Here is a 25,556-nt window from a genome sequence, read left to right on the forward strand (position 1 = left end):
AAAAAAACGAAGTCCAGATGACATGATTCAACCTTTTTTGTTATTTTTAATTATTTTAGAACTTCTATGTTATTAGATTTATATGCCGAAGCGACAATCGGCTTGCCACAGCCTGACACTGTCATCTGCCTGGAGCAACCGTCAAATCAGCTTCATTTCGCTGCGCCACCCCGGCAAAATGCAGCTAATTTGACCACTGAAGTAAATGGTAAATGGACTGTACTTATGTAGCGCCTTTCTATCTTATTTCAAGACACTCAAAGCTCTTTACACTACAATCGGTGTCCTCATTTACCCATTCATACAGCACTCTACTAGATCTATACGAAGCTAATTGAACAAATCATTCTAATGAGACTAATCAGAGCTTTAGCTCACATTCATACACTGATGGGACACACATCAGAGGCTATGAGGGGTTCAGTGTCTTGCCCAGGGACACTTCAGCATGTGACTACTGGTGGATTCGAACCCCCAACTCTCGCATTGGAGGATGACTGTTCTAACCACTCAGCCAAAGCCGTGCATTTATTAAGTAAAAGTTCAACTGAGACACACCTTTACTATAATTTCAGGCAAACAAATAATTATTTTTAAGTGTTAATCTTGTTAAATTATTGTTCAAGTCCTCTTATATACACTACTGCGGCCGCCATTTGGCAGCCCATCGATTTTTGACACAACACCGGCCCATGTTTCCGGGTTGTCAGCGGTGACGCGTAACAAACATGACGCGTCAGCGGTGATGCATAATAGATGCGACGTATACGGTGAAGCGACATATTTATGGATTTTTCCACTTTATTAGACAAATATGGACTGATGCGACTTATAGGGCGGTGCAACAGGTACAGCGGAAAATACGTTACTTCAGCCCTTGAATACCACTAACGATGCACCCCAAAGCACGACACATCCCACACCCATTTTCTTAATATTTGGCTAATACACTGACAGGAGTGCATTTTAGAAATAATTATAAGCTGATCTGAATCATTTTTAAATAATTTTTAATCAGTATGATTTTTAGGCCTTGACAATTGCCTCTGATGTTTTCGATAAGAAGTGAGCTCCTGTGCAGGTGTCCACTCTTGAGATGGGTTGAAGATAGCTGTGACAAAATTGAGAGTAGTTCGAAACACGTTTGGCGACTGACCATTGTGAGAGGAATTTTGTTGCACAAACGTTTTGAACATGTTAGAAGCTCAAGTGACAAGTTTGCACACCTTTGCCATTCGATTGAGGAAACTGAGAACTCCTGCAAACATTTTGGAGACTACCTTGTGATTGCCAATTGTTAATTAGTTGCTAACATTCACAGCTCAGTGAGATACACAGGTCTCTCTTGTAAATGAGTCTTCGAGGCTCACTGGGATTTACCTGTCTAAATAAAGGTTGAATGAATTGAATGAATACTACCTGTACCCCGAGTATCAGAAGAACATGTTGACTTCAACCACCTGTGAACTTACACTGGCCGAGCAACGAGCTCAGTAGATCGAACAAACAATTTTATAAAGAAAAGGAAATATATTAAAATTGTTCTGGATGAACCTTCTATTCATTGAGACTTGACCAAAAAAGGATGAGACAGAGACATATGACATATATGTCTAGCTCAGACACATTTGTTCCAGACAGCAGAAAAGATAACAAGCAGGACCCATCCAATAATCTTAATCTTACTTTGGACACGTCACAGTTTTGGGGTTGATTTTCTTCTCAGTCACAGCAGATTTTTTTTTTTCAAGCCGCTAAAGTGCTGCAGACAGCTCAGCTGCTTGCTGGAAAGTCCCAATCACGGTGAATGGTTTAAATGGTCTATTGTTGCCTGCCCCAGTGAGAGTTCAGCAAATGGTCCAATGAGAAGAGAGGAATCCCACAACCAAAACCCATTAATCCACTGGCCTCAGGAAGAAACAAGGCAATATCTCAAAATGAAAACTGTTTTTGGTGAACGAATCAGTAAATAAAGGCCAAAAAGACATGATAGCTAAAGTCTTCAACTAAACCTGTGGAGTGTATCAAACAGGGGCCTATTTCAGATTATAGAATTCAAGGGTGCAAATAAAAGATGCACAAAACAAAACGCACGATTCAGAAAACTACAAAAAAGTATAGCCTATAAAATCATGACTCAATGATTATTCCTAGCTTATGTTAAATAAGAAGAAGCCAACAGACCCTCACCCCACAAGCCTCAGAAACAACTGTGAGAAGTCTTTCTCCCAGATTTGATGCCCACACAAACAACAACATCACACAGCAAGAGTGATGCTGTGTGATGTAAACTGTTGGTTCTCACTTGCACAACTGAAGCCATATCTGCCTCCTTCATGGGAACGCAGACACTGTTTATTTTTCTAGCAGAATGAAAACTCAAAACTCACAACTGAAATGAGTCAAATAAACCCTGAACTGAAAATGTTTTAGCAATGACTAAAGTATGAAGAGAATAAAAAGAATCAAACAGTTTAAACTACCTTTTGATCAATATGTGAACTTGAACAGAACTGAATGTAATTTGTTCAGTAAATTTCCTGTCACAAACTGGGAAATGAGGACATCGCTCAGTCTGGGAAGCAGACAGTCATGAATCACCAGCAGCCATTTAGCAAGTCTGCACTGGACCTCCCTGAACAATACAAAAGCTACTGGACTGCTTCAACGCACCACAGGAACAAGGCAGTGGTAGCTGAAACGTAACTACTCTACTCCAGCCCAGGGGACACGTTCTCATCATTGGTCACAAAACAGAAATTGCATCAGTTGCAACTCCTCTCTACATCTGCTCACAAACAACCTGCACAGAGATGACCTTCTTAACAGCTTTTTTCAAACTTTGCGAACAACTGAAGGCTAGAAAATGCTACACATACAGAAAAATAGTCCTTACTTCAAAACCTAACTACATGAACTCTGTAGGTTCTTTTTACAGGGAGTCTGCAAAAAGAAGTCGCACGGTGGATGGAATGTCTTCAAAAAATACAAGACCTTCAGATTCCTAACATGTTGTGGAGATTAGAGTGCAATTCCATGGAATTCCAATTCCCATATGGTGACAAGGTGCTCACATCTCCACCTGTTAGAGGTCTTTCATGTCTTCCATGCCAAGAGTTTCAGCACTTGTCCCAATGCCAAAATCAAAGCTTAAGCAACTGAAAAGTCCAGTAGCATGGAGTCAGATAGTCCTTATTTTAGTCTGGCTGGTTAAGTGTCCTCTCATTAGCTGCACCGACTGGTTTGTAAAATAGGTAAGAGGAATGGACAGGAGTAGGCCCCATGAATCACGAGGTATTAGACCACTGATGTTCCAGTTTAATCATAATAGCAAGTGCTATGTGTCGTCATCATTGTATGTTCCCATAATGGCAAAATTAGTCTGCAGTTAACCCATCGCACCTGGGATACACCCAGGCGGAGCAGTGGGCAGCTATAAGCACCCGGGGTGCAATTGGGGATTAGGTGGCTTGCTCAGAGACACCACGACATGTGGTAATGGCTGGGGATCGAACCTGGGACTTTCGGGTCCTGAGTCAGCTGCCCTGCCTCTACCCCATCTCGGCCCCCTAAAAAAAAAAAATCAGGGGAGAGCGAGAACGCAGACCCCCACTACCAGAAATTATGCAGTCGAGATTCCCACATTTAGGGAATTCACAGGGGTCAGCGCAACCGGAGTGCAATGGCTGAGCCTCACCCTGGGTGAACCACCAGCAAGATCATGGTATCTTCCCAGCCAGGTAATCACCTCAGCACTTGAGGGGTAATCTTCTAAACCAGTGGATAATGGCTTTCCCAGTTAAATCCACATTCAGTTCAGGAAATGGAAGATGATATTATGTTGTGCAAATCTTTGAAGTTTAACAGGAAAAGCCTCACCATTCCTGATCCCTATACAGGACCTCTAGCTTGTGTGAGTGCTCAGTTATGTTGAAGAGGATTGGTGGATAAGATAAAGCAGCATCAGTAGAGGCATCAACAAAACCCCATCCCCACCCCTCCCACCTTAACATTAAAACAGATTCACTCATTCAGCATGAATTACTGTATTCTGTCACAGTCTGAGAAATTAGTCTCTGTAGCTGTCTGGGTGCACGGCTGTCACATTTAATCAAATATGTTGTTATTCAAGCACCAGACCAGCATAGCAACACCCGCAAACACAGTCCCAACAGATATTACCATGAAATCATCATCACTGCAGGAGCCCAGTTTGACACCAGACAGTCTGAGATGCATGAAAGAGATATTGTTTCTTCAGGCCATGGCCTCCTGGTAACACCGTCACTGAGGCTGTTTTTGTTGCATCATCTGGGATGCTCTGCTTGTTGAAGCAGGGAGATTAGAGAGAAAACGCAGCACTGACTGATTGGAAGTCCAACAGCCCTATTAGTGAGGCACGTTCCAGAGACATGCAACAATTAAGAGAGCTCTGCCTGCCAGGGATGACAGAAAGATCCACGAGCAGACCCAACACTAATCAGTCAGCGTAGCCAAGCTGAAACCTCAAGCCAAAAGATGGAACATCATCTGAGAGAAGTGTGTAAACAAAACATAACACTGACTACAAAGACGCTGCTGCTTGCACAACTGGCTCATGCTGCTCGTAGATGGTCCAAAAATATTATTCTAATTCCAGGTTCGCTTGAGCAAATACTCTGACAGCAAAGAGGAGTACCAGAATAAATCCCATCCAACTTTTGATGGCAAAGATAGATGAAGGAGTCTGAGAATAACTCACAAGGGAAACATAATTCAAGTACGCAGGTATCGTGCAGCACTCCAGCCCCTGCATGTCCATGTGGGACAGAAGACTGTAGTCACAGTGAAGACCGCTCATGAAAGATTTCTCTTGGCTCAAACATCCTCCTCGGAGCATGCACGAGTTTCAGCACCGCAGAGAGGGTGACCCACTTCACAAACTCGTTGCACAATGCCGCAGTGCTGCCGCTAACAAAGTGCGCAAGCGCTGCCAAATATATACAGGAATTTGTACATAGCAGCTTCCATAAGAGCATCCATTGTGTGAACAAGCACAGCCGCTGCACACAACAAAGAAAAGTGGTTTTAAATGCCATGATGCATCCCAGGAGAAGTTGTATGTAGTCATAAAAGAGCCACGATTTTTTTTTTTATTCTGTGCAGCACCTGCACCAGACTCTAAAGCACAAAAGCATTTGTAATGTGCTCAAGTTTGGCTTTCAAACTTCTGCGATCAGATGCAACAAACTGGCATCAAACAGAAACTGAAATAGAGAATATTCAAAGCAGGACTTCCTAATATGCACAGCTGTGGCTGAACAGAGGAGGAAAATAATTTGGCCGAAAGGGAGACTTTATAATGTCTGCTGGAATAAGAAAAGAAAGAAAAGAAAAAGAAAACAGGAAGCTTGTTTGCCGCAGAGACAGAGTAAGGTGCTGCAGCAGCTTGTGGCGTTGACGCTGCAGGCCCGGACTGAGAGACACATCATGCCAGCCCCGCTGCCTGCAAGCCTCAGATTCACAGAGTGGATGGAGGCCTTTAATTTCAGAGCTTCTGTGCACGTTCCCAGTTTGATTTCCACACCACAACATGGCAGGAGACACAATACCCTTCTCATCACTTCCAAAGATTTAGGAACCAACTCACAGGGTTGGTGCAATAACCATATTTCAAAGAGATTGGTGGGAATAATTCAAGCAAGACTCCTGCAGGCTATTTGTCTTCTCTAATATAGCAGAACATGGACTTGTTTGCACATTGATCATTTGTAAAACTATGGCACAGCTTAAAATATGGGACTAATGAATCATTTGAGCTTTAATTCATGACATTAACTGGTTGGACAAGTTTGGATTGTCTCCTAAAATTAAAAAATATATATATATATATTTACCAAGTATAAAATGACAGCATAAGCAATATTTAATTTAGCATTGAAGCTGTTTTTAGTTAAACATTTCGGTGGTATCTTACCGAGCTGACACTAGTTGGCAAACAGCTTTAATAAGGAAATCTCCAGAAAATCTTACAATATTTGAGTATCAACTTCCTTGCGTGAGTCACAAAGGCATGCAGTCCTTTCGCTCCATATAAAATATATATATTTTTTGTTAAATTGACGAACATTCTTAGTTGTCAACGCTTAAACTATCTAAACTGCCTTAAACAGCATTCAGTGTGACTGCAATTTTGCCTATTTTCTTGTAATTTAAAAAAAATTAAGTCACCAACTAGTCTCCAAATCTCCAACAGTCACAGCCCAATGAGATACTAAATATTACTTTAAGAACACTTGCACATGGTCCCCAGTGTTAACACACATTTACACCCTATAAAGAATAGTTTATTCCCTGACCTGTATACAGACTCATCGTGGCTGCTTCTTCTTGTCTAAACCCTGATTTCAATAATGGACCAATACATTCATTCAACCTTTATTTAAACAGATAAGTCACATTGAGCCTCAAAGACTAATTTACAAGTGAGACCTGTTTGGACAGACAACAAAAAGTGGTGAAAAATGACACATAGGGTTAGGAGACCAAAAAAAATTCCTAACATGCTTTTAACCTCTGTTTGAAGGTCAACAGTGTGATAATGAAAAAAATTACCGCACACAAGCACATAATGACACTGACATTACGCGCGGGGGGGGGGGGGGGGGGGGACATAACTAAAAACTGCAGGTAATCTGTTCCCTTCCTCATTTTTTCCATCCGAGAACAGAATCTGAGGTACAGTCTGTGTGGATAGTTCATGCAGGTATAATAAAGCACACAGTTAAAGCCACATGACGAGCAATTTGAGAAGATGAAGGATCAGGACACAGGAGAACTTTGTCAGATTTTCCAAAACTTGACAGACTGTGAGGTTTATGCGCCGCACAAAGAGGGAAATAAAGCTGAAATCTGCTGAAATATTACAGAAACCAGCAGCCACATATCAGAACAGTGTGTGAGCCCCATTGAGCTTAAGGGGCTGAGGAGAAGTGGTACATGGAAAAGAGTGGATGTGGATGAATGCTTAGAGCTGGAATACTCCAACACTGATTTGTTCCCGTCTGACAATATGTTTGGAATGTGGCTGCTTCATGACCCCAGAAACACCACCCCCCTGCGTTCCGTTGTGGCCGGAACAACAGACTGCAGCTGGCTACTCCTTTAACCCACCCCCAATTTACACAGACTCAATTCAAAAGAAACAGAGCACAAAGAGTGGTTTTGATTGGATTAGGGCTCTCTTAACTGTACTAGAATATGATGAGAAAAAAATTGGGAATTCAAGAAAGTCTGTGTCAACAGGCCTTGCTTGCTTAAGTTTGAGACTTTGCAGGATTTATAGCACTCTTATCCACACATTATAACTCTGAGGAGGTACAAAAGAGAAAAAACATGCCTTTGTACAGCCTCTGACCAATGAGGGTGTTAAACTGAACAGCTCCTTGAATCTCATAAGATTCAGGAAAGCAGTCTGGTAACCAACAGCAACTTGGAAAAAGCCATAGGGAAATAAATACCCATCTGAGTGTTCTTGTGAGATTCAGACCGCTTCAATTCAAATAGAAAAACACGGGCTTCGACGCACCTGGACTTGTTACAGAGACAACTCATTTTGAGTTAAATCTTCACAGATGGTTTTATTTTTACCTCAATCCACATAGTCTACATAGGCTTGTCAGCAGAACTCCAAAGATTGTATTTTTTTATGCAACTGTCTTTTTGAAACATATGCTGAAAAACTTTGGAAAACAAGGTATTATAAGGTTCACCTGCTAACAGATCAACACCATCTGGCCTTGACTGACAATTTTTGACTGTAATTTAGTTAAAAAAGGCAGAATTTTTTTACCCCATCAAAGCTACTATATTACAAAAATTCCCCATTCATCAGCCAGTGAATGGTGTCTATACAAATATTGAGAAAAAGTGAGAGAATTGATTTTGTTTGTTCTCTGTTTGATTACCCTTGGGTGTGATTTCTCTATAAATGTGTAGAAACATTTACAGCAGAAACTAAATGTGTTTTATTGCTTGTCTAAAGTGGATCTTACTGAAGTGCGACCAAATTCTTCCACAACTTCTTCTCTCCATCTTTCAGCTGCTTCCCTTCAGGAAAGAGTAAACAGATACCATGTTCTATAACTCAACTAAAAGCTTGCTTGGCTGGAGTAACAGGAAACTGGCAGCTCCTAAAGTCTGCCACAGGGCCGAGGTTGTACTCTATCCAAGCCAGCGCAGAGTGTTAAGAACAGCACCTTCCATGGACGCCTGTCACCTGTTCCTTCATATCTGCAGACCTGGCTGGCACAAATCAACACTGCAGCGTGCTCCACTTCACAGCCAACTCGTTCCAAACAAATTAAATAGGAGCGGGTGCAATGGTATTTTTGTGTAGCCCCAGCAGCCAGTGCAGACCACGCATGCTGTAGAGGTTCATTAGTTAAGACAGTAAAAGCCTGTGGAATGTGGCAACTCCATTGTTCACCACTAGCTCCTCTGGGAACGAGCCGAACACAAATCGAGAGATTATGAGGAGAGGTGTAACAATGCTGTGCCATTATATATTATGGGACATGGCAGCCGAAGCAGTGTCTAGACATTTATTTTTAAGAAAAAAATAAGAAAAATTGTTCACAAAGCGTCTGTATGGAGGATCGGTGTAGCTGAAAATACCAGAAACTTGCTTGGCTTTCAGTTTTTGGAGGCAGTTTCTGGTTTGGCTGAACTCTTGCACAGGTCAGAATAATATTTGTGTGCTGGCAGTTTTCTTGGCCAGAGTGGCGGATGCTGAATACGAGGCTGCGTGTAGCAGGGGCCACTGTGGTCCCGCGGCTGGTCATCTAACAGTGGTTTGGACTTTCTCTCCATCCTTCTCTCTCATTCTCTTTTATATTTTCTCTCTGAACTCGGGCATGGGCTGGCTACACAGAGTGTAGTGAGGTTCAGTGTGGCATTGTAATGAAGTATCGGACCATGAGCACATTTTAATCAACGGTGGCCCGTAATGACCAGTCCTCACTTTAAATACCCAACACACGTCGCACTGAGCGTTAGTAGGCATGATAATATACATGTTTTTTTATTTGTGGGAGGAAACCAAAAAACATGGAGAAAATCCACAAATGTATTCTCTCCAGTTTCCTCCCACAGACCTAAAACATGCATGTTAGGAAAATTGGTAACTCTAAATTGTCCCTAGGTGCAAATGGTTGTCTCATTTGTCTCTATGTGTCCTTGTGAAGGAATTGCAACCTGTCCAGGGTGTCCCCTGCCTCTCACAGTGACTGCTGGATATGGAAATGAAGAAGTAGGGAAAGAGGATGGATGGATGGAAGGATGGATGGATGGATGGATGGATGGATGGATGGATGGATGGATGGATGGATGGATGGATGGATGGATGGACGGACGGACGGACGGACGGATGGATGGATGGATGGATGGATGGATGGATGGATGGATGGATGGATGGATGGATGGATGGATGGATGGATGGATGGATGGATGGATGGATGGATGGATCATGCAAACGTCACACTGAAAGGCAGCAGCTGGTTTTGAACTTGCAACCTTCTTGCTGAGGTGAAAGCCACATGATTTACATGAGATATGACGAACCACTGGCGACATGGTTACCTTTAAACATGATGTTCTTATTGTCATTTTCAAAGCTAAAACTTGCAGAAAATCTGTCTTGAAACCACTTTTATTCTTGACAAGCTGCAGTGTTGTTTGGACCAAAAGCACACAGAGGAAGAGGTGAAGAGAAAGAAAAGTGTCACCACATAAAATTATTTTCTGTTCCGTTAGGAACCTTGACTGGTCATGGTTTAATACAATTTATTTTTCTCCAAAAGTGTTGCTAGTTTGAAAAAAAATAATAATCTTGATCAGAGCCCAACATCTGACAGAATGTTAAAATTACTGCTAAAAATGGAAGAGGTGGATTGCACAAGATCAGGTGTGGATTGATTTGTATGGTCATTTACAGGCCAAGATTTTTCAAAGGAAAAAATACACCAGCTAAAATAAAATGAAAAATGTTGTTCTTAAATAAAAATAAATCTACAGCCAGATGGACTCCAATCACCAGTGGCCGATATATTAACTTCAATCAATCAACCCTAGCATGAATGGTCTATCAGCACTGACGAAGCCATGCTAAAAAGCTGTCGGAGCAAATCTTTAATCCCGAAAGGCTGTCTGAGACAGATGGTACAATGAGGGAAGATCAATGCTCTCTCTGCCATCCTGCCTGCTTCCAGGCAAGCCCAACAGGAAGTGGGCTAATCACTCAAAAGAAAGTTCTAGACTAAACATGTGAGAAGAGCTTGAGACATCTCCTGCTTCCCCAGACCATGCTTCATGTACGGTCAGTAAAATGTAGCTGGTACCAGATGGGGTTAAAAAAGAGAGACATAGGGTGATGTTTGCTTTTGTATTACTGGTTCAGGAAAGCTTTCTAAAAGGACTTTGACCTCCCCCTCGGGGCCCTTCATTGAGGTCCTCAGCTGCAGGATAAAGGAGGTGGAGCCTTTAGGAACCTCACATAACTGTGGTCTCAGTTATTTTAAAACAAGGCCTCAGAACCCAACGGTTCATCTTAAATATCATGGCTGGCAGTTCTTCATTGTGCAGTCTTAATGCACTTTTATGTTTTACTCATAAAAATAAGTCCACAGTTGTACAGTTTTTAAGTATAAAAAGTGTTTACCGCCTGAGGAACAAATACCATCTGTACTATTAATAATGCAATATAAAATTGGTTGGGACAAATTTCCCCTCAGTCTATTGTAGAGGAGCTCCAAAACGGCTATTTCTAGTTCAAAGTGTCATAAATCACAGGCTTTAAAATTTATGAGGGTATTATGCCCCCACATGTGTTACTACTTAAACCACAGGTAGCAAAACCAAGAACACTTGTGATTCCTGCAGGCACACACACACATATACAACACTCACACTTGAATAATGCACAGACACTTTGCTTTTAAACTTGGATAGGTTGGCCTGAAGGCAGTCTGAAATAGGAAACACTTTCCGTCTTCACCAGACTCTTTAAAATCCCAACAAGAGCAACAGATTTTATAAGAACCAAACTTGGGCCATAATATGGATTGTAAAATGCTACCAAAATAAATCAAGAGCTAGCATTCCTTGAAAACATTCCTTGGTGTCTTTCATGCAAGACTTTTCAACTAAGATCATATTGTGTTTAGAAATTATGCATTATAACCGTTTCGGTCTTCTTTCAGCTTTTCTCTCTTCAGGGGTCTTCAAAGCGAGTCATCCTCCTCCATCCCACTCTGTCCTCTGCATCCTCTGTCCTCACTCCAACTTCCTCCATGTCCTCGCTAACTGCATCCATATATCTCCTCTGTCTTTTTCCTGGCAGCTGCATCTCTAACATCCTTCTACCAATATACCCACTGTCCCTCCTCCGGACATGTCTAAACCATCTCAGTCTGGCCTCTCTAATTTTATTTCCCAGTTGTTCAACCTGTGCTGTACCTCTAAGGATCTCATTCCTAATCTTATCCATTCTTGTCACTCCTAAGGTGAACCTCCACATCTTCATTTCTGTCACTTCCAGTTCTGTCTCCCGTCTTTTTATCCATGTCTCTGCCTCCAGACCATACAACATAGCTGGTCTCACCACTGTCTTGTAAACTTTTCCTTTGACCTTTGCTGACACTATTTTGTCGCAATTCCCTCCTGAAACTTTTCTCCATCCACTCCATCCACTCCATCCTGCCTGGACTCTCTTTTTCACTTCTTTACCACATTCCCCATTGTCCTGGACAGTGGACCCCAAGTCATTTGTGAACTCTGCTTCTTGTAGCCTCACTGTTCAACCTCCTCCCTCTCATTCACACACATGTACTCTGTATTAGTACGGCTGACTTTCATTCCTCTTCTTTCAATTACATACCTCCATTTCTCCAAGTTCTCTTCCACCTGTTCCTTGTTCTCAGCACAGATCACAATGTCATCTGCAAACATAGTAGTCCACAGGGATTCCTGCCTGACCTCTTCTGTTAGTCAGTCCATCACCAGAGCAAACAAGAAGGGGCTCAGAGCCGATCCTTGATGCATCCCACCTCCACCTTGTAGCTATCTCACTGCTACAGCAACATCTCACCACTGTCCTGCTGTCCTCAAACATGTCCTGTACCAGTCTAACATACTTCTCTGCCCCTCCAGATTTCCTCATGCAATACCACACCTCCTCCCTTGTAGCCGTTTTGGTTTTGGTAATGTTAGAAGCAATCTCATGCAATACTGTGAGATGTCCATAAAGCGTTTGAATCTTAAATAACTCTCAGCTACCATCACATCCTATTTTAGCTTAATGTCTCTAAAAATGACTGTTGTTGCCATTTATGTGTCAGCTAATGTTGATTTGCTGTGGTGTCCATCATAAGTTAAACTGAATCCAAAAGTTAAGCAGTTAGATTTACATTTAAAGATCCCTTTATGATCATTTCAATAAAATTTGTTCAGTGGTCCATGTTGGAAACAGATGGCCCCACACACAGAGATGAACAAAAACATTATTGCCTTTAATCATAGGCAGCGAGCTATAATAGTTCCATCTACGAAGTAGGTACAATCACAACTTTACTAAAAGTGTGATGAGTTTCTGCTTCCCCCAGTGGTCTGATCCATCTCCATCACAGTGTCAGAGCATCCTCTGCTCTCTCCGGGGCAACCGGCTCCCTTATCTGCCCGATCGAAAACACAGCTGTTGTTGGCTTCCAGCAGCAAAGATAGGAAGGTGTTTATTGGCCACAGTTAGGGGAATCATGAATCCCACTCCCTTATAAACAGGGAGTATCATGTCTGTAGCCTGCAGACAAAAACAGAGTAAATAAAGCCAAAGATTCAAGTGATGTTCCTCTGTGGGCTCCTGAATGTGTGTGTGTGTGTGTGTGTTAGTGTGTTGAAGCAAGTATTGTCCGACCCTATACCTCTACCTTACCTCACCTTTAGAGATTGTTCTATATTTGGCCACAGTACAGCACAAAAAGCTCTCAGTAGCCCAAACAGTCATTAACAAGAGTGGAAAATAGTTCTATTTGTGCATGAAAATTGATATGCATCCAGGCTTTTACAGTGAGCACAATCTTCACAAATTTTCATTATAGGTGCACTGAGGAGCTGAGAAGTAAAAACAACAGATCTGGTAAGCTAATAAGCTGTCATCTTCTTATTGCACTGCTTATCCTACTTGTTGCTGCTTCCAAAGGCATTAGGACAGAGGCATCCATCTCTAGCAGTCCACGCTCCAGCCTTCCAATTTACTGCCACTCACCTTTTTCTAATTCCATCAGCATGATGATGAAAGCTGAGAGAGCATTACGGTTCTTCCCAAGTGGTCGAACACAGTGAGGGAGTGAGTGAGTGTGGGCCTGCATCGGTCACTATTATGTCAGCTGGCCAAATGGTTCTGGACTGACAGAAGAGAAGCACGGGCGGAAGAAATGTGTGTGTGTGGGGGGGGGGGGGTTGTGGTGTCAAGGACGAAAAGACACGGACCTCTGGTCCTCCGGAAAACACAACCTCAGGCTAAACATCTAAAACCTGGAGGCATGTTCATCTCATGCAGATCAAGAACAGTGTTGAATATACTATGAAGAGGCACACCTGTCAAGGTCAAATATTACTTGTACATAGTCATATAGAAGTTTATTTTACTTCCCCCTCAGAGGGTCCTATGTCGTATTTTATTGATTTATTTCAAATAAGTATTTTAAAAACAAGCTAATATGCTTTTTAATTAACATTTGGCTTATATTTTGTTAAAACTAATTACAATTAGTTGACCTACTGACCAGTAAATGTGTTAACTGATTAATTAGGACACATTCAAGGAATGCATTTCACCTGTTGTCTTTCATGCCAGAGTTTTAGTCATTTTGGTAAAAATGATATGTATGTGAATGACTCAGCTACTACTACACTAAATTTTAGGTCAATATTTGCTAAACTGATTGAGTTATATATAATTTGGGTTTTTTTTTTTTGTTTGTTTGTTTTAGGTCAGTTGGCTGTGCCAAATATAATTCTGAGCATAAAGTGTTTTATATATAGAGTATATCCAGTACTCTGCAAGTTTCATTAAAATTTGTGAAGTGGTAGATGAGGTATTCTGGTAACAGACACAGGAACACACCTTGGTAAAATCATTATAATCTATCTTTGTCTTTAAATAACTGATATACAGAAGAGAAAGACTTTATTGAAAATGACAAGACACAAATATCAGCATCTTGTTAACTCTGTTTTTATTACTATGGCTGAGAGTATTCTTTCCCGTTGTCCTGAGAAGAAGAAGCCCAAACCAAGCTGAAACCGTCTCCCAAGCACCATCTTATCTCTGCCCATGGACCATATGTTTAGGTTAACAAGGAGCAATGGGTAAGAAGGCTGCAGCTGGCCTCACGGACACCTCCTAAACTCTGAACTCAGCTGAGCTGAGAGGATTATAAAAGCGAGAAGATGATGCGGCTCATGGCTTTTCATTTCTGTCACATGTTCCATGACTATTATGCATCATGTTATCGTATTGAATGGGTCCTTGCAAGTAAAATGTCGGTTAAAAATCTTTTTCCATTGAGTGTGATTATTTTGGGTAGAATAGAATAGAATATAATATAATAGAATAGAATAGAATAGAATAGAATAGTATACTTTGTAGAATAGAATAGGACTGTACTTTATTGTCTCCTTGGGGAAATTTGTCATTGACTCAGGGGTGTATATTGGATAGTAGCATCTGCCCAAACATACAATAAATTCACAGACAATTCATATAAACAGCTAAAAACAAACAGTTTAAAAGACAACAACAGAGAACACCAAAGTTCTTGCACACCTTCCAGGCCTCAACATATTATTTATTTAAAATTTTGATTCAAAATTTTGATGCAGGTGGCCACAAAAGAATATTTAAAATGGTTCAGTTTAGGTAGTATTTGGGACTCTATACCTTCTACTGGAAGGCAAGAGCTCATATTCCACATACAGGATGTGGAACGGATCCAACAATACCCCACATGCCTGCCTAAGTACAGACTGCTCATAGATGGACTGCAGGGAGAGCTTTTCGGTCCTACCCAACACCTTCATTGCAGTCCGTACTAGGAGCTGCAACTTAGATTTAGACTGAGTGGAAAGATTGCCGAACCATGCCGTCATCCCATACCTGATAACACTCTCCATCACTGCCTGGTAAAAAAAAAACATAATGTTCTGACTGACACCAAACATCTTCAGTCTATGAAGAAAAAACAGCCTTTGCTGTCACCGCGAGCATACATGGTCAACAAGGTCACTCCAGTTTAAGAGGTTATCAAGGTGAATACCTAGATAACTTTAAGAAGTGACCTGATTTATCTCCTCCCTGTGGATGGACAGTGGGGTATGATCCCCCACTACCCAAGTAAACAATGGGTAAGCAATGTTAATGAGAGACATTTTCTCCAACAAACTCCAAAGATATCAAACTATTAAACGCATTCCTACTGGAACATACATCAAATGCTCCTGAGAGGTTCTTCGTAGATATGAAGGAAGTTGGCTTCCCCTTCGTAAGTTACTTAAAACTAAATCTAGCATTGAGCAAAAGAAGGAGGAGCTGTGGCCAATGCTTTGGAAGATGGGTGAAGCAGAAGATGTATGTTACATGTATGCAGATCTTAAGCTTTCAATTTATTTAGCTTATTTGGGAACTGCACCTGCACTTTAGTTTTTGTGGTGGATTTTTTTCTGTTCTATATTTTGTGCAGACTTTTTCAATCTAAATAACAGAAGGATCATTTTTATTTTTATACTGTGAGACTGAATACTTTACTAAATAAAGTCATTGCAGTAAAATTAACTGTTTTTTATATAATACTGCAAAGTAACATGTTAAGTTAATTTTGTTATAACTGATTTCTGTTTTTGTTGTTCTTCTTTTTTTTTTTGTTATATCACAAAATGTATCGTTATCGTCAAAATGCTCTAAATATCACATTATGTTTGAAACATCTCGCCCACCCCTAGTGAGAGTCACGCTTTGGTAGGGGTCGAGGTTAAAAATCTATTTTTCAATGCATCACAATGCAGACATTAACAATTCTGAATTGATTTATGCATCAAAAATGAATGTTAATGTCATGTAATATCCTTCAAAAGGCAGATCTCTGAAGTACAAAAGTGCAGAGCCCAGCAACTCATGGCGTGCACAAAACAACTACACAATGCACAAGCAGCACTCTATGCATAGAAAGCCAGTGTTTCAGCTTCTATGATGTTAAAAAACAAAAAAATATGTTCGGAAAAGCCACACCATATAGAAGCTGTGTACACTGTTCTACCTGGAAGAGAAGGAAAACTAGTTATTGATGTCTCTTCTAACAGTAATGTCTCATTGGGCTGTGCCTGTTGGCGACCAGTTGGCAAACGGCATTCATGAGGTAGTCTCCAGAATGTATCAAAACATTTGCAGTATGGTATAATGTGGGCGGAGGTGGGGAACACACTGTTGTGTACAACTTAGAATACAGTTTTCTGAGACATATAAAAGAAAATAGACTTGTTTTCAAATACTGGCCTTGTAAAACAACTAGACGGCTAGCTGGTCACATGGTTGTAACAGTCAGTATTCTCAGTGCAACTAAAAACTTACATAGTTTCACAGAATTTTAAGTTGTCAGTTATTGTCTAAAAGTTGCAGCTCAATGAGAAACCATCATATGTTGTATCCTTTAGAGCCACAACAGAACATGACGATACTAAGTCAGATATACTTGTACAGCAGTCCCCACACTCAATGGGACCAAATAAGTGGTGAAAACCTTATGAGTTCTTACATGTGATGCAAGATAGACATCCAACGCCACATCATTTTGTCACTGTACTCAGCATATTGACTCCATGTGGTCATTTAATTTCCGTAATCTTGTTTAGATAAAAATATATTTTCTACTGCAATGTACAACAAAGTATTTTGTTTTGTTGTTTAGGTCAGAGATTCTATGCTCCGGGCTGTAGGACCACCTGAATGCCAGGAGTTCTGCCCGGCATTCGGGTGGTCCTACAGCCCGGAGGAATCGAGAAGCCAGTCGAGTCTGGGTGGACGGATCGGACAGCATCTGCAGCCAGTTTCTTAGGATCCACTGTGGGATGGACCTTTACAAGAGATCCTTCCTGCGTACAGCCATCAGCGTCTATAACATCTCTTAATGAAATGAGGATAACGAGTTACAACAACAAATAATTTCCCTCTGGGATTAATAAAGTATTTTTGAATTGAATTGAATTGTTAGAAGTGCGATTATGAATGCACTGAGATGAATTCATATAGGTGTTTATATTTTTTATCCATTTAAGTCCTCCAAATCGTAATCAAATCGATTTGTGGGGAGTCTAAAGATTCTCACTCCTACACAATGTATGGAAAACATGGAAGCTATGGACAGGCTGTGTGACAGGACAGCCATCTGCTGTAACCACTCAATGGGTACACAGCACCATATGATCAAACCTCTCGTCTTCCAAACACAACAGCAGTCATGCATGTGCACCCCCCCCCTGTGCATTGATAAACCCAGTTAAATGCTGATATGTTTCCGGTCATTGGCATTATTCTTGTCTGACCTAACCTCCCCAGACAACGGCACTCCTCGGGCTCTACATGTCTTGAAATATTGATTTGTGCATCGTTTTCTGCAGTCACACAAGGGGGGAGCCTAAGGAAAGGAATGGAAAAAGACAAGCAAGGACCTTTGAGGTGTCATACAAAAACACCCCCGCAGAAAAAAAAAAGTCTGACAGCTTTTTAATTTCGGTAAGAAATCAAACAGCGTTGGAAAGGAGGGGGGAGAGCGCTCAGTATAGCTGCATCTGAAACCCCTGCTTGCTGTCAGGAATCTGGCAGGAACTCGCCGCCTGTAGACAAGACCTCCTTTAGTCTGGGGCTGAATCACAGATGAATTATTTTGTTATTCAGACGGGTGTTCTCGCAGAGAAAAAGTAAAGTCAGGGTTTGCGAGGCCTTGGCAAGATGACGACTACTGGATTATTCATAATGTTTTCTTTTCTCCTTCATGGCAAATCTGTTCTTCTATTTTTCATGAACCAAATGCGCTACCGGTCTCTGCAACTAAATTCGGAGGATTCGGGCCCTACCCTGCCGGTGCAGCTCTCAAATGAAGGCCACTTTATTTTTAACTCTGTCTGGTGCAGACTCCCCCTCTAATTGTGGGCTATCCAGTAATCTTCAGAGGGCTAAAAACTAATTTAATCTAAGCTCGACTGCAGCATTAGGAAGAGGTCAAGGCAGAGCGGGTTTGTCTCATTTCCCTTGTTATAACTGTTCTGATTAGCACAACTGATATTAAAACAAAAACACTAGAAACCTTAAGGGAATCCATTACTGCTGAGAAAGTAAGCTTGGAAAAAATAATTCACACATTCAGCTCTCGATTCTTTTTAGTTTTTAAAGCACAAGAGTAAAAAAAGAAAGGCCTAGTGTTGAAGGATATGCTGCATATCACCCACTGTCTTCCACGTCAGAGTCTGAAACTGACTTATCTCATATAGAAATGATTGAGGTGTAACTCCACATCAACTTTAACTCAAGAGCTGTAAACTAGACTGAGCTGTAGTCGCTTTTTTTTAGATCAGCTGTGGTGGCCATCTTAAATTGGACTGATTCCAAAAGTTAATCAGTAGTAAAATATCAACCATCCACAACTTTCTTAAAGTTTCACTAAAACCCTTTCAGTGGTTCGAAAGACATCTTGCTAACAGACAAACTTGGTTAACACCAGCAGTTCTTGCTAAAGCTTTGTTTTATTGTATTTATTGCTAAAGCACACGGAGTATGGTTTGTAAAAGATTCTCAGCCGCAATCGCAGTTTGGAACAAAATCTGTCAAAGTAAAATAATAACCATTTTAACATTTTTCAGTCAGGTCATCTGGACAGTTTCTTTTTTTGTGCTGAAATGTTTCGCCTTCGATCCAGAAGGCTTCATCAGTCGAGGAAACACACAACACAAAACTGATTCTTCCCCAACAGCTTACTCCAAAGTGGAACAAACCAGTTCTGCTTGTGATAAGATGGTCTGTTTGGAACGCCCCCTCCTCCATTGCCGGCCCTCTTCCTTGTTGACAGTCTTGTCAAACTGGTTGAAAACTGACTGATGAGACTGATGAAGCCTTCCGGATCCAAGGTGAAATGTTTCAGCACAAAAAAAGAAACTGTCCAGATGACCTGACTGGAAAATGTTGGATTGTATACCTGGATTATTGAGCATGGACTTTGTTGTTAATAGCCATGTTAGTGTTTTGTAAGGTATGAATACCTGTTGTATACCAATACCTGTGGCTGACATCTTACATCGAATTGGCTTAAAAAAAAGAAAATGAGTTAAAGATTTACGTCCCATGATTAATTTTTGAATGCTTCATTAAAGATAGTGAAGAGTGATGTATTGCTAGCAGGCAGGCACAGGAACAAACATCAGGTAAACACATGACTGCCTTCACCGGAGGAAGCAACAACAAACCAGTGTCATCGAAGCATTTCTGGAAGAGGCGGGCGCTTGAACACACGGTGCCTGAAGAATGTGCATCTAAGGTGAAAAGGTCACGCCACAGTTCTGGCTTGGGACAAAGCACGCCAACCATCTCGGTCTCAGGGAAGGGGTCATGGACACGAGGGGTCACCCTCCCTGACCCACTCCAGGGTGCGGCTGAAGGAAGGCGTACTCCCAACTTGTTGACGTGCTTGTGGTCTCACTTATCCGATTCGAGCCTGGATTGTGACAGACTATATGCGCTGCCCCACTTTTAATCTGACCGACTTGAGTCAAGCCTTCAAAGTTTTAGCAAAACTCGGGAAGTGTGGGGGGGAAAAGACACGGTGAGGGAGGAGAAATCTGCTTCTCTATATGACCACAGCTCTTTTGGTTACACAGCCCCAGGGTGGACGGTTCTAGTGTCATTGTGGAGAGCTGGCACTGTTGTTGTCAACCACACAGGGGCTCAATAATTCCACTCCTTACACCCCGACGGACGAAAACACACAAAGTTGATCTTATTCAATCTTTTTTTTTGTTTTGTTTTCCTTTCTCATCCTTTTCAGATCCTCTGTTCTTTTTTTGTGCACGTCAGCGTCGCCAAGCTTGGCAGCAAAAGAGCATCGAGATGTCTGTGGATGTGCTTCAAAACACAAGAGAAGCTTCCAACAAGGGGTGCACACCATGCCCTGACACACGCGCGCACACGCACACTATAGCTAGCAAAAACACATTCCTGCGGTATCTGTGCAAGTTTAACACAAAAGAGGAAAGTAACACGTCTTTCTAACAATCGCCACAACAGTTCCTGGGTAATAAATCGTGGCCTGGGCTCATTCGGAGCCTTGCAGTCAACGATCAGGGAAAAGTTTCAACTCGTCACCGCTTGTCAATCTCACAACCAGCGCGAGCCAGTGAACGTGTCAGGGCGCTCAGAAGTCACATCACTGCCTTCACACTCACGAATCACCAAGCACCGTGGACATTTGGAGTGAAAAACAACAACAGTGTTATAAGAATTAACAACTTAAGAGGCCAGTGTGTGTGTTAATCACGCATGGATCATCCTATGCTTCACGCCATCAACCTAAATCTCGTCATTTCTCGTGTTCACTATTTAACTGAGGGATGAGGACGAACAGAAACGCAAAAACTTGGCCTTGCGGATATAAATAAGAGGAGCGCATCTCATTCCGAGTCAATTAAGAGGCAAAGACTAGAGGAGTCAGTGAAGAACCGGGGAGCAGAGCCCCGACAGGAGCAGCAGCACTAACCTGTTTCACCTCAGCGGGCATGATGGTCCAAAAATCACCCCTTTGTTCCCGAACAAACAAATAAACTCTCCAGAGGAAACGAGCGGTGTCTGTGTCCTCTCAGTAAAAGTTGCCCTCTCCCTCCACTCCTCTCTTCACGTTGTCCGTGAGTGTTTACGCTGAGTTGTCCCTCTGTGCGCGCGGAGGCAGCAGCTCATCCTCCGCGCTGCTGCGTCGAGCTAGCGCGTGTTAGCTAGCGCACGAACAGGAAGTCTGCGCTGCTCTTTCAAAATAAAACGATCACGGACGTTCGCGCAAGAACGCAAACATTTTGTGTTGACAACTTTTTCATGGCTGGTTAATCGTTTGTGCTCACTGCAACCAATCACATTCATTTATTGAGGTCATAAAATTAATAATGGGTACTTCTTGGTACTAATTTGTGCCTGACAGTGTGATGATTGGTTGCAAATAAAATACTAAATAACCTATTAATAAGCAAAGCTCTAAATTTAAGTTAGTTATTGAACTGAGCTTGTTTAAATATGAAATGTTGCATGTAACGGTGTTGTCCTCATCTTTCGGCAATTTTATAACATAGGCTGATCTGATTAAAAAAAAATGTTGTTGGCCATGAATGTTTTGTTCCAGCAAGCAATAATGCTGTTGCACCAACCTAACATCAAATCTGGCTGGGGCACCTGTGGAGCAGTGGTAGGGCAGTCAACTTTGGACCAGAAAGTCACAAGTTCAACTCCTTGCAATGCCCATACATTGTGGTCTCCTTGAGCAAGACACCTAATCTCCAACTGGTTTCCAGGCAGCTACTGGGTGTATCTATGTGTGCTGGTTCAAATGCAGAGCACAAATTTCATCTTTGTATGGGAATATCCTGATGCATGCTCAATAATCCAGGTAGAAAAATCCAAAAAAGTATGGGAAGTATTTGTATGGGAATATTCACTAAACCAGCCACTAGGGCGCACAAGCCAGTGTATCTCTTGGGCTGGTCCCAAGCCCGGGTAAATGGTGAGGGTTGTGTCAGGAAGGGCATCTGATGTGAAACACTTTATTGCAAAAACTATAATGTGAGTTCATCAAAGCAAAACCGTACCAGATTGGTTGAGGTCCGGATTTACAATGACCGCCACCGGTTCTATTGACAAACAGGGTGCCGGCGGAAATTGTGCCTCTGTTAGTCAAAGACCACGAGGAGCATGTGTCAGGAGACTGAGGGAGAAGAGAAAAGTCAAGAATGTAGGACTGAGGTTTGCAACTCTAAATGTGGGGACAATGACAGACAAAGGTAGAGAGCTGGCTGACATGATGCAGAGAAGGAAGGTAGATGTTTTATGCGACCAAGAGACAAAGTGGAAGGGAAGCAAGACTTGCAGCATTGGAGCTGGGTTTAAACCAGGCATGGGTAAACTCCGGCCCATTGGGCTTTTTAATTGGACTGCCGAAATTGTCCAAAATTTGGACAATTAAATTTATTTATTTATTTTACTTTATTTTCAGGGATGATGAGTTAAAATGCAGAGGTGCTTAAGCACCCCCAAAAAGAGGTTAAAATCGCCACTGGTCCTAATTATATTGAAAAAACTGAATTTAAAAGGAAAAAAAGCTGGTGTAGTTTTACCTGTAGTTCCCAAATTTCCCCAGTAGAGGCGCACTACAGACACTGGCGTGTATTAAAGGCAAAGTAACAGTAGAGAAGAAGTAATTTCTACTTCTACACTTTTATTTTTACGTTGCCCTACGAACTCGTCTGTAAAAACAAGTTTATCAAGCAAAAGAAAAGGGTACATTGAGTGCCGAGTGTTTAATATGGAATGGCCCACAACATATAGTTTCACTGAGGTCCAATCAAAGGCAGTTTTATGCCAAGAAATTGTCGCGGTTTTCAAAGAGTACACTTTGCTAAATGCTAACTATGCTAGCAAGCCTTTCTCCGAAGGCAATTTTTTTTTTAAAGAAAGCTTGGTAAAAACAGGGCAGGTCTATTGTGTCTGGAGGGCCAAGACAAGTTAGAAAAAAAATCAGCTTATGACGCAGGACTGTGACTCGCCTTGTGGAACTGATTTTTGAAGATATAGCCAGCAAAATAAGCTAAAAGGAAGAGTCCTTTAAGTTATGGTTTACTGGAGGAAAGTAATAAAGGACACAGATCAGCTCCTAATTTTTATCTGCGGGATTAACAACAGTTTTAAGATAATGGAGGTGTTTTTGACCCTGGAGTCTCTGAAAGGAAAAACACAAAGAGAGGATTTTTATCACCATCTGCTGTCATGAGAGAATGAAGCTTCTGTGGAGTAAAGTGGACAATGTCACAACGGACAGATCACCAAATTTAAGAGGAAAACACGTCAGGCTGCTGACAAGAATCCAGGATAAACTGAAAGAGGAAAACCTTGACCAGGATGTTATTTTTCTTCACTGCATCAAGAATCACTGTAAGTCATGCTTTGTGTGTGCGTGTGTGAAATTGCTATTGTGTGTGAATTATCCCCCTAAAAAATGTGAAAGGCAAAAATGTGTGAATTATTGTCCAGATACTCTGTTGTGATGCTGCATAGAGGAGCTGCAGGAAGATGATGTCTGCTTCCATTCCCAAACTGCCACAGCTGACCTGTCATCAACTTTAGATCCTGTAGTTGTAAAAAGTTTTGTGAAGAGTTTGTGGAGGTGAGCTGCCACTTTATTTTGATTTTTCTTCTGTATTCCATTAGCATAGTGGGGCGGCTGTGGCTGAGTGGTTAGAGCAGTCGTCCTTCAATGCAAGAGTTGGGGGTTCGAATCCACCAGCAGTCACATGCCGAAGTGTCCAAGGGCAAGACACTGAACCCCTCATCGCCTCCAATGTGTGTCCCATCGGTGAATGAATGTGATAAAGCTCTGATTAGTCTCTTTAGAATGATTTGTTCAATTAGCTTTGTAGAGATCTAGTAGAGTGCTGTATGAATGGGTAAATGAGGCACAGATTGTAGTGTAAAGCGCTTTGAGTATCTTGATTAGATAGAAAGGCGCTATATAAGTACAGACCATTTACCATAGTGAGGTAAGAGACTTGTGGTTTGATTAGTTTATTTTTCTTCAGGTAAGAGAAAATACAGTGGTTTGTTTTGTTTGTTGTTTCGGCCTGAAGTTGGTAAGACTCCACAAAGTCAATAATTTCACTATTGTAAATAAAATCACTGTTCTATCATATAATCCTGACTTAGTGGCTGCTTGAATGGTGCAGAAGGTGGAATCACCCATAATTAATAGCGTCCCGGTGGCTGTTATTGCGCTGTGGTGTAACATCACACAAACACTCCATCTATCTGTTTCTGGCCCGGCCCTTCGCTCCAATTTTAGAACTCAGTGTGGCCCGTGAATCTGAAAGTTTGCCCACCACAGGTTTAAATGCTTTTCCATGTTGTGGATAGAAAGAGAAATGGAGTAAGGGTGGTCCTGAAGGAGGAGTTGAAAGTAGTAGAGGTGAAAAGAGTGTCAGATAGGGTGATGTGTCTGAAGATAGAAGCAGAAGGTCTGATGCTACATGTCAGTGGTTATGCTCCACAGGTTGGATGTGATGGAGAGGAGAAAGATACATTTTGGAAGGATATGAATGAAGTGATAAAGAGTATTCCCAGAGAGGAAAGAGTGGGGATAAGAGCAGACTTGAATGGGCATGTTGGTGAAGGAAACAGAAGGGATGAGGAAGTGATGGGTAGGTTTGGTGCCAAGGAAAGAAACCAGGAAAGAGAGATGGTGGTGGATTCTGCCAAGAAAATGGAAATGGTTGTATTCAACACTTATTTCAAAAAGAAGGAGGAACACAGAGTGACATATAAAAGTGAAGGTAGGAGTACACAGGTAGACTACATTCTGTGTAGAAGAGGAAACCTGAGGGAGATCAGGGACGTAAGGTTGTGGCAGGGGAGAGTGTGGCCAGACAGCATTGGATGGTTGTGTGTAGAATGACTGTTGTTGTGAAGAAGAGAAAAAGAGTAAAGTTAGAGAAGAAGACCAAATGATGGAAGCTGAAGGAGGAATAATATTGTGAGAAATTCAGAGAGGAGCTGTTAAACGCTCTGGGTGGCAAGAAGCTATTCAAATAAAGAGGTTAGCCAAGAAGAAATATGACAGTGAAAGGACTGAAGAGAGGAGACAGGAATATAAGGAGATGCAATGTAGAGCAAAGAGGGAGGTGGCAAAGGCAAAGCAGGTGTATGATGAGTTGTATGGGAGGCTGGACACTAAAGAGGGTGAGACAGAAGGATCAGGTTGGAAAGGATGTACAGCAGGTTAGGCTTGTTAAAGATAGGAATGGTAATGATTTAACAAGAGAGGAGAGTGTGACGGGAAGATGGAATGAGTACTTTGAGGAGCTAATGAATGAAGAGAACGAAAGAGAAAGAATAGTAGAGGTCATAGAAAATGGACAGGAAGTGGGAAAAATTAGTGATGGTGAAGTCTGGAAAGCTCTGAAAATAATGAAGAAAGAGAAAACAGTAGGACCCGATGACATACCAGTGGAGGTTTGGAAATGTCTTGCAGAGATGGCAGTGAGTTTTTTTTACTCAAATATTCAATGATATATTTGAGGGTGAGAAAATGCCTGAAGAATGGAGAAGTGTACTGGTGCCCATTTATAAGAACAATGGTGATATACAAAGTGGTAGCAAATAGGGATGCACCGATCCACATTTTTTTTCACTTCTGATCCGATCCCGATACCTAAATCTAAATATCGGCCGATACGAT

The 25,556-nt window shown here is 41.7% G+C and overlaps 1 protein-coding gene and 1 non-coding gene across 2 annotated transcripts in view; both read right to left on the reverse strand.

Annotated features, from left to right (window-relative positions):
• arvcfb (ARVCF delta catenin family member b) overlaps positions 1 to 21,047 on the reverse strand; it is a gene marked incomplete in the record, with an annotated part of 179,365 nt that extends 158,318 nt beyond the window's left edge. Inside the window, 1 exon segment of the mRNA XM_037681242.1 lies at positions 20,829 to 21,047. Within this exon segment, the coding sequence (XP_037537170.1) occupies positions 20,829 to 20,849 (21 nt within the window).
• On the reverse strand, positions 3,585 to 3,748 carry LOC119414151. Its single transcript, XR_005186994.1, has one exon. It is a non-coding gene; the product is annotated as a U1 spliceosomal RNA (small nuclear RNA).
• Positions 21,048 to 25,556: the final 4,509 nt, after the last annotated feature.

The sequence above is a fragment of the Nematolebias whitei genome, chromosome 8 (genome assembly GCF_014905685.2).
Source record: "Nematolebias whitei isolate Nwh7 chromosome 8, NemWhi1, whole genome shotgun sequence".
Lineage (NCBI taxonomy): Eukaryota > Metazoa > Chordata > Actinopteri > Cyprinodontiformes > Rivulidae > Nematolebias > Nematolebias whitei.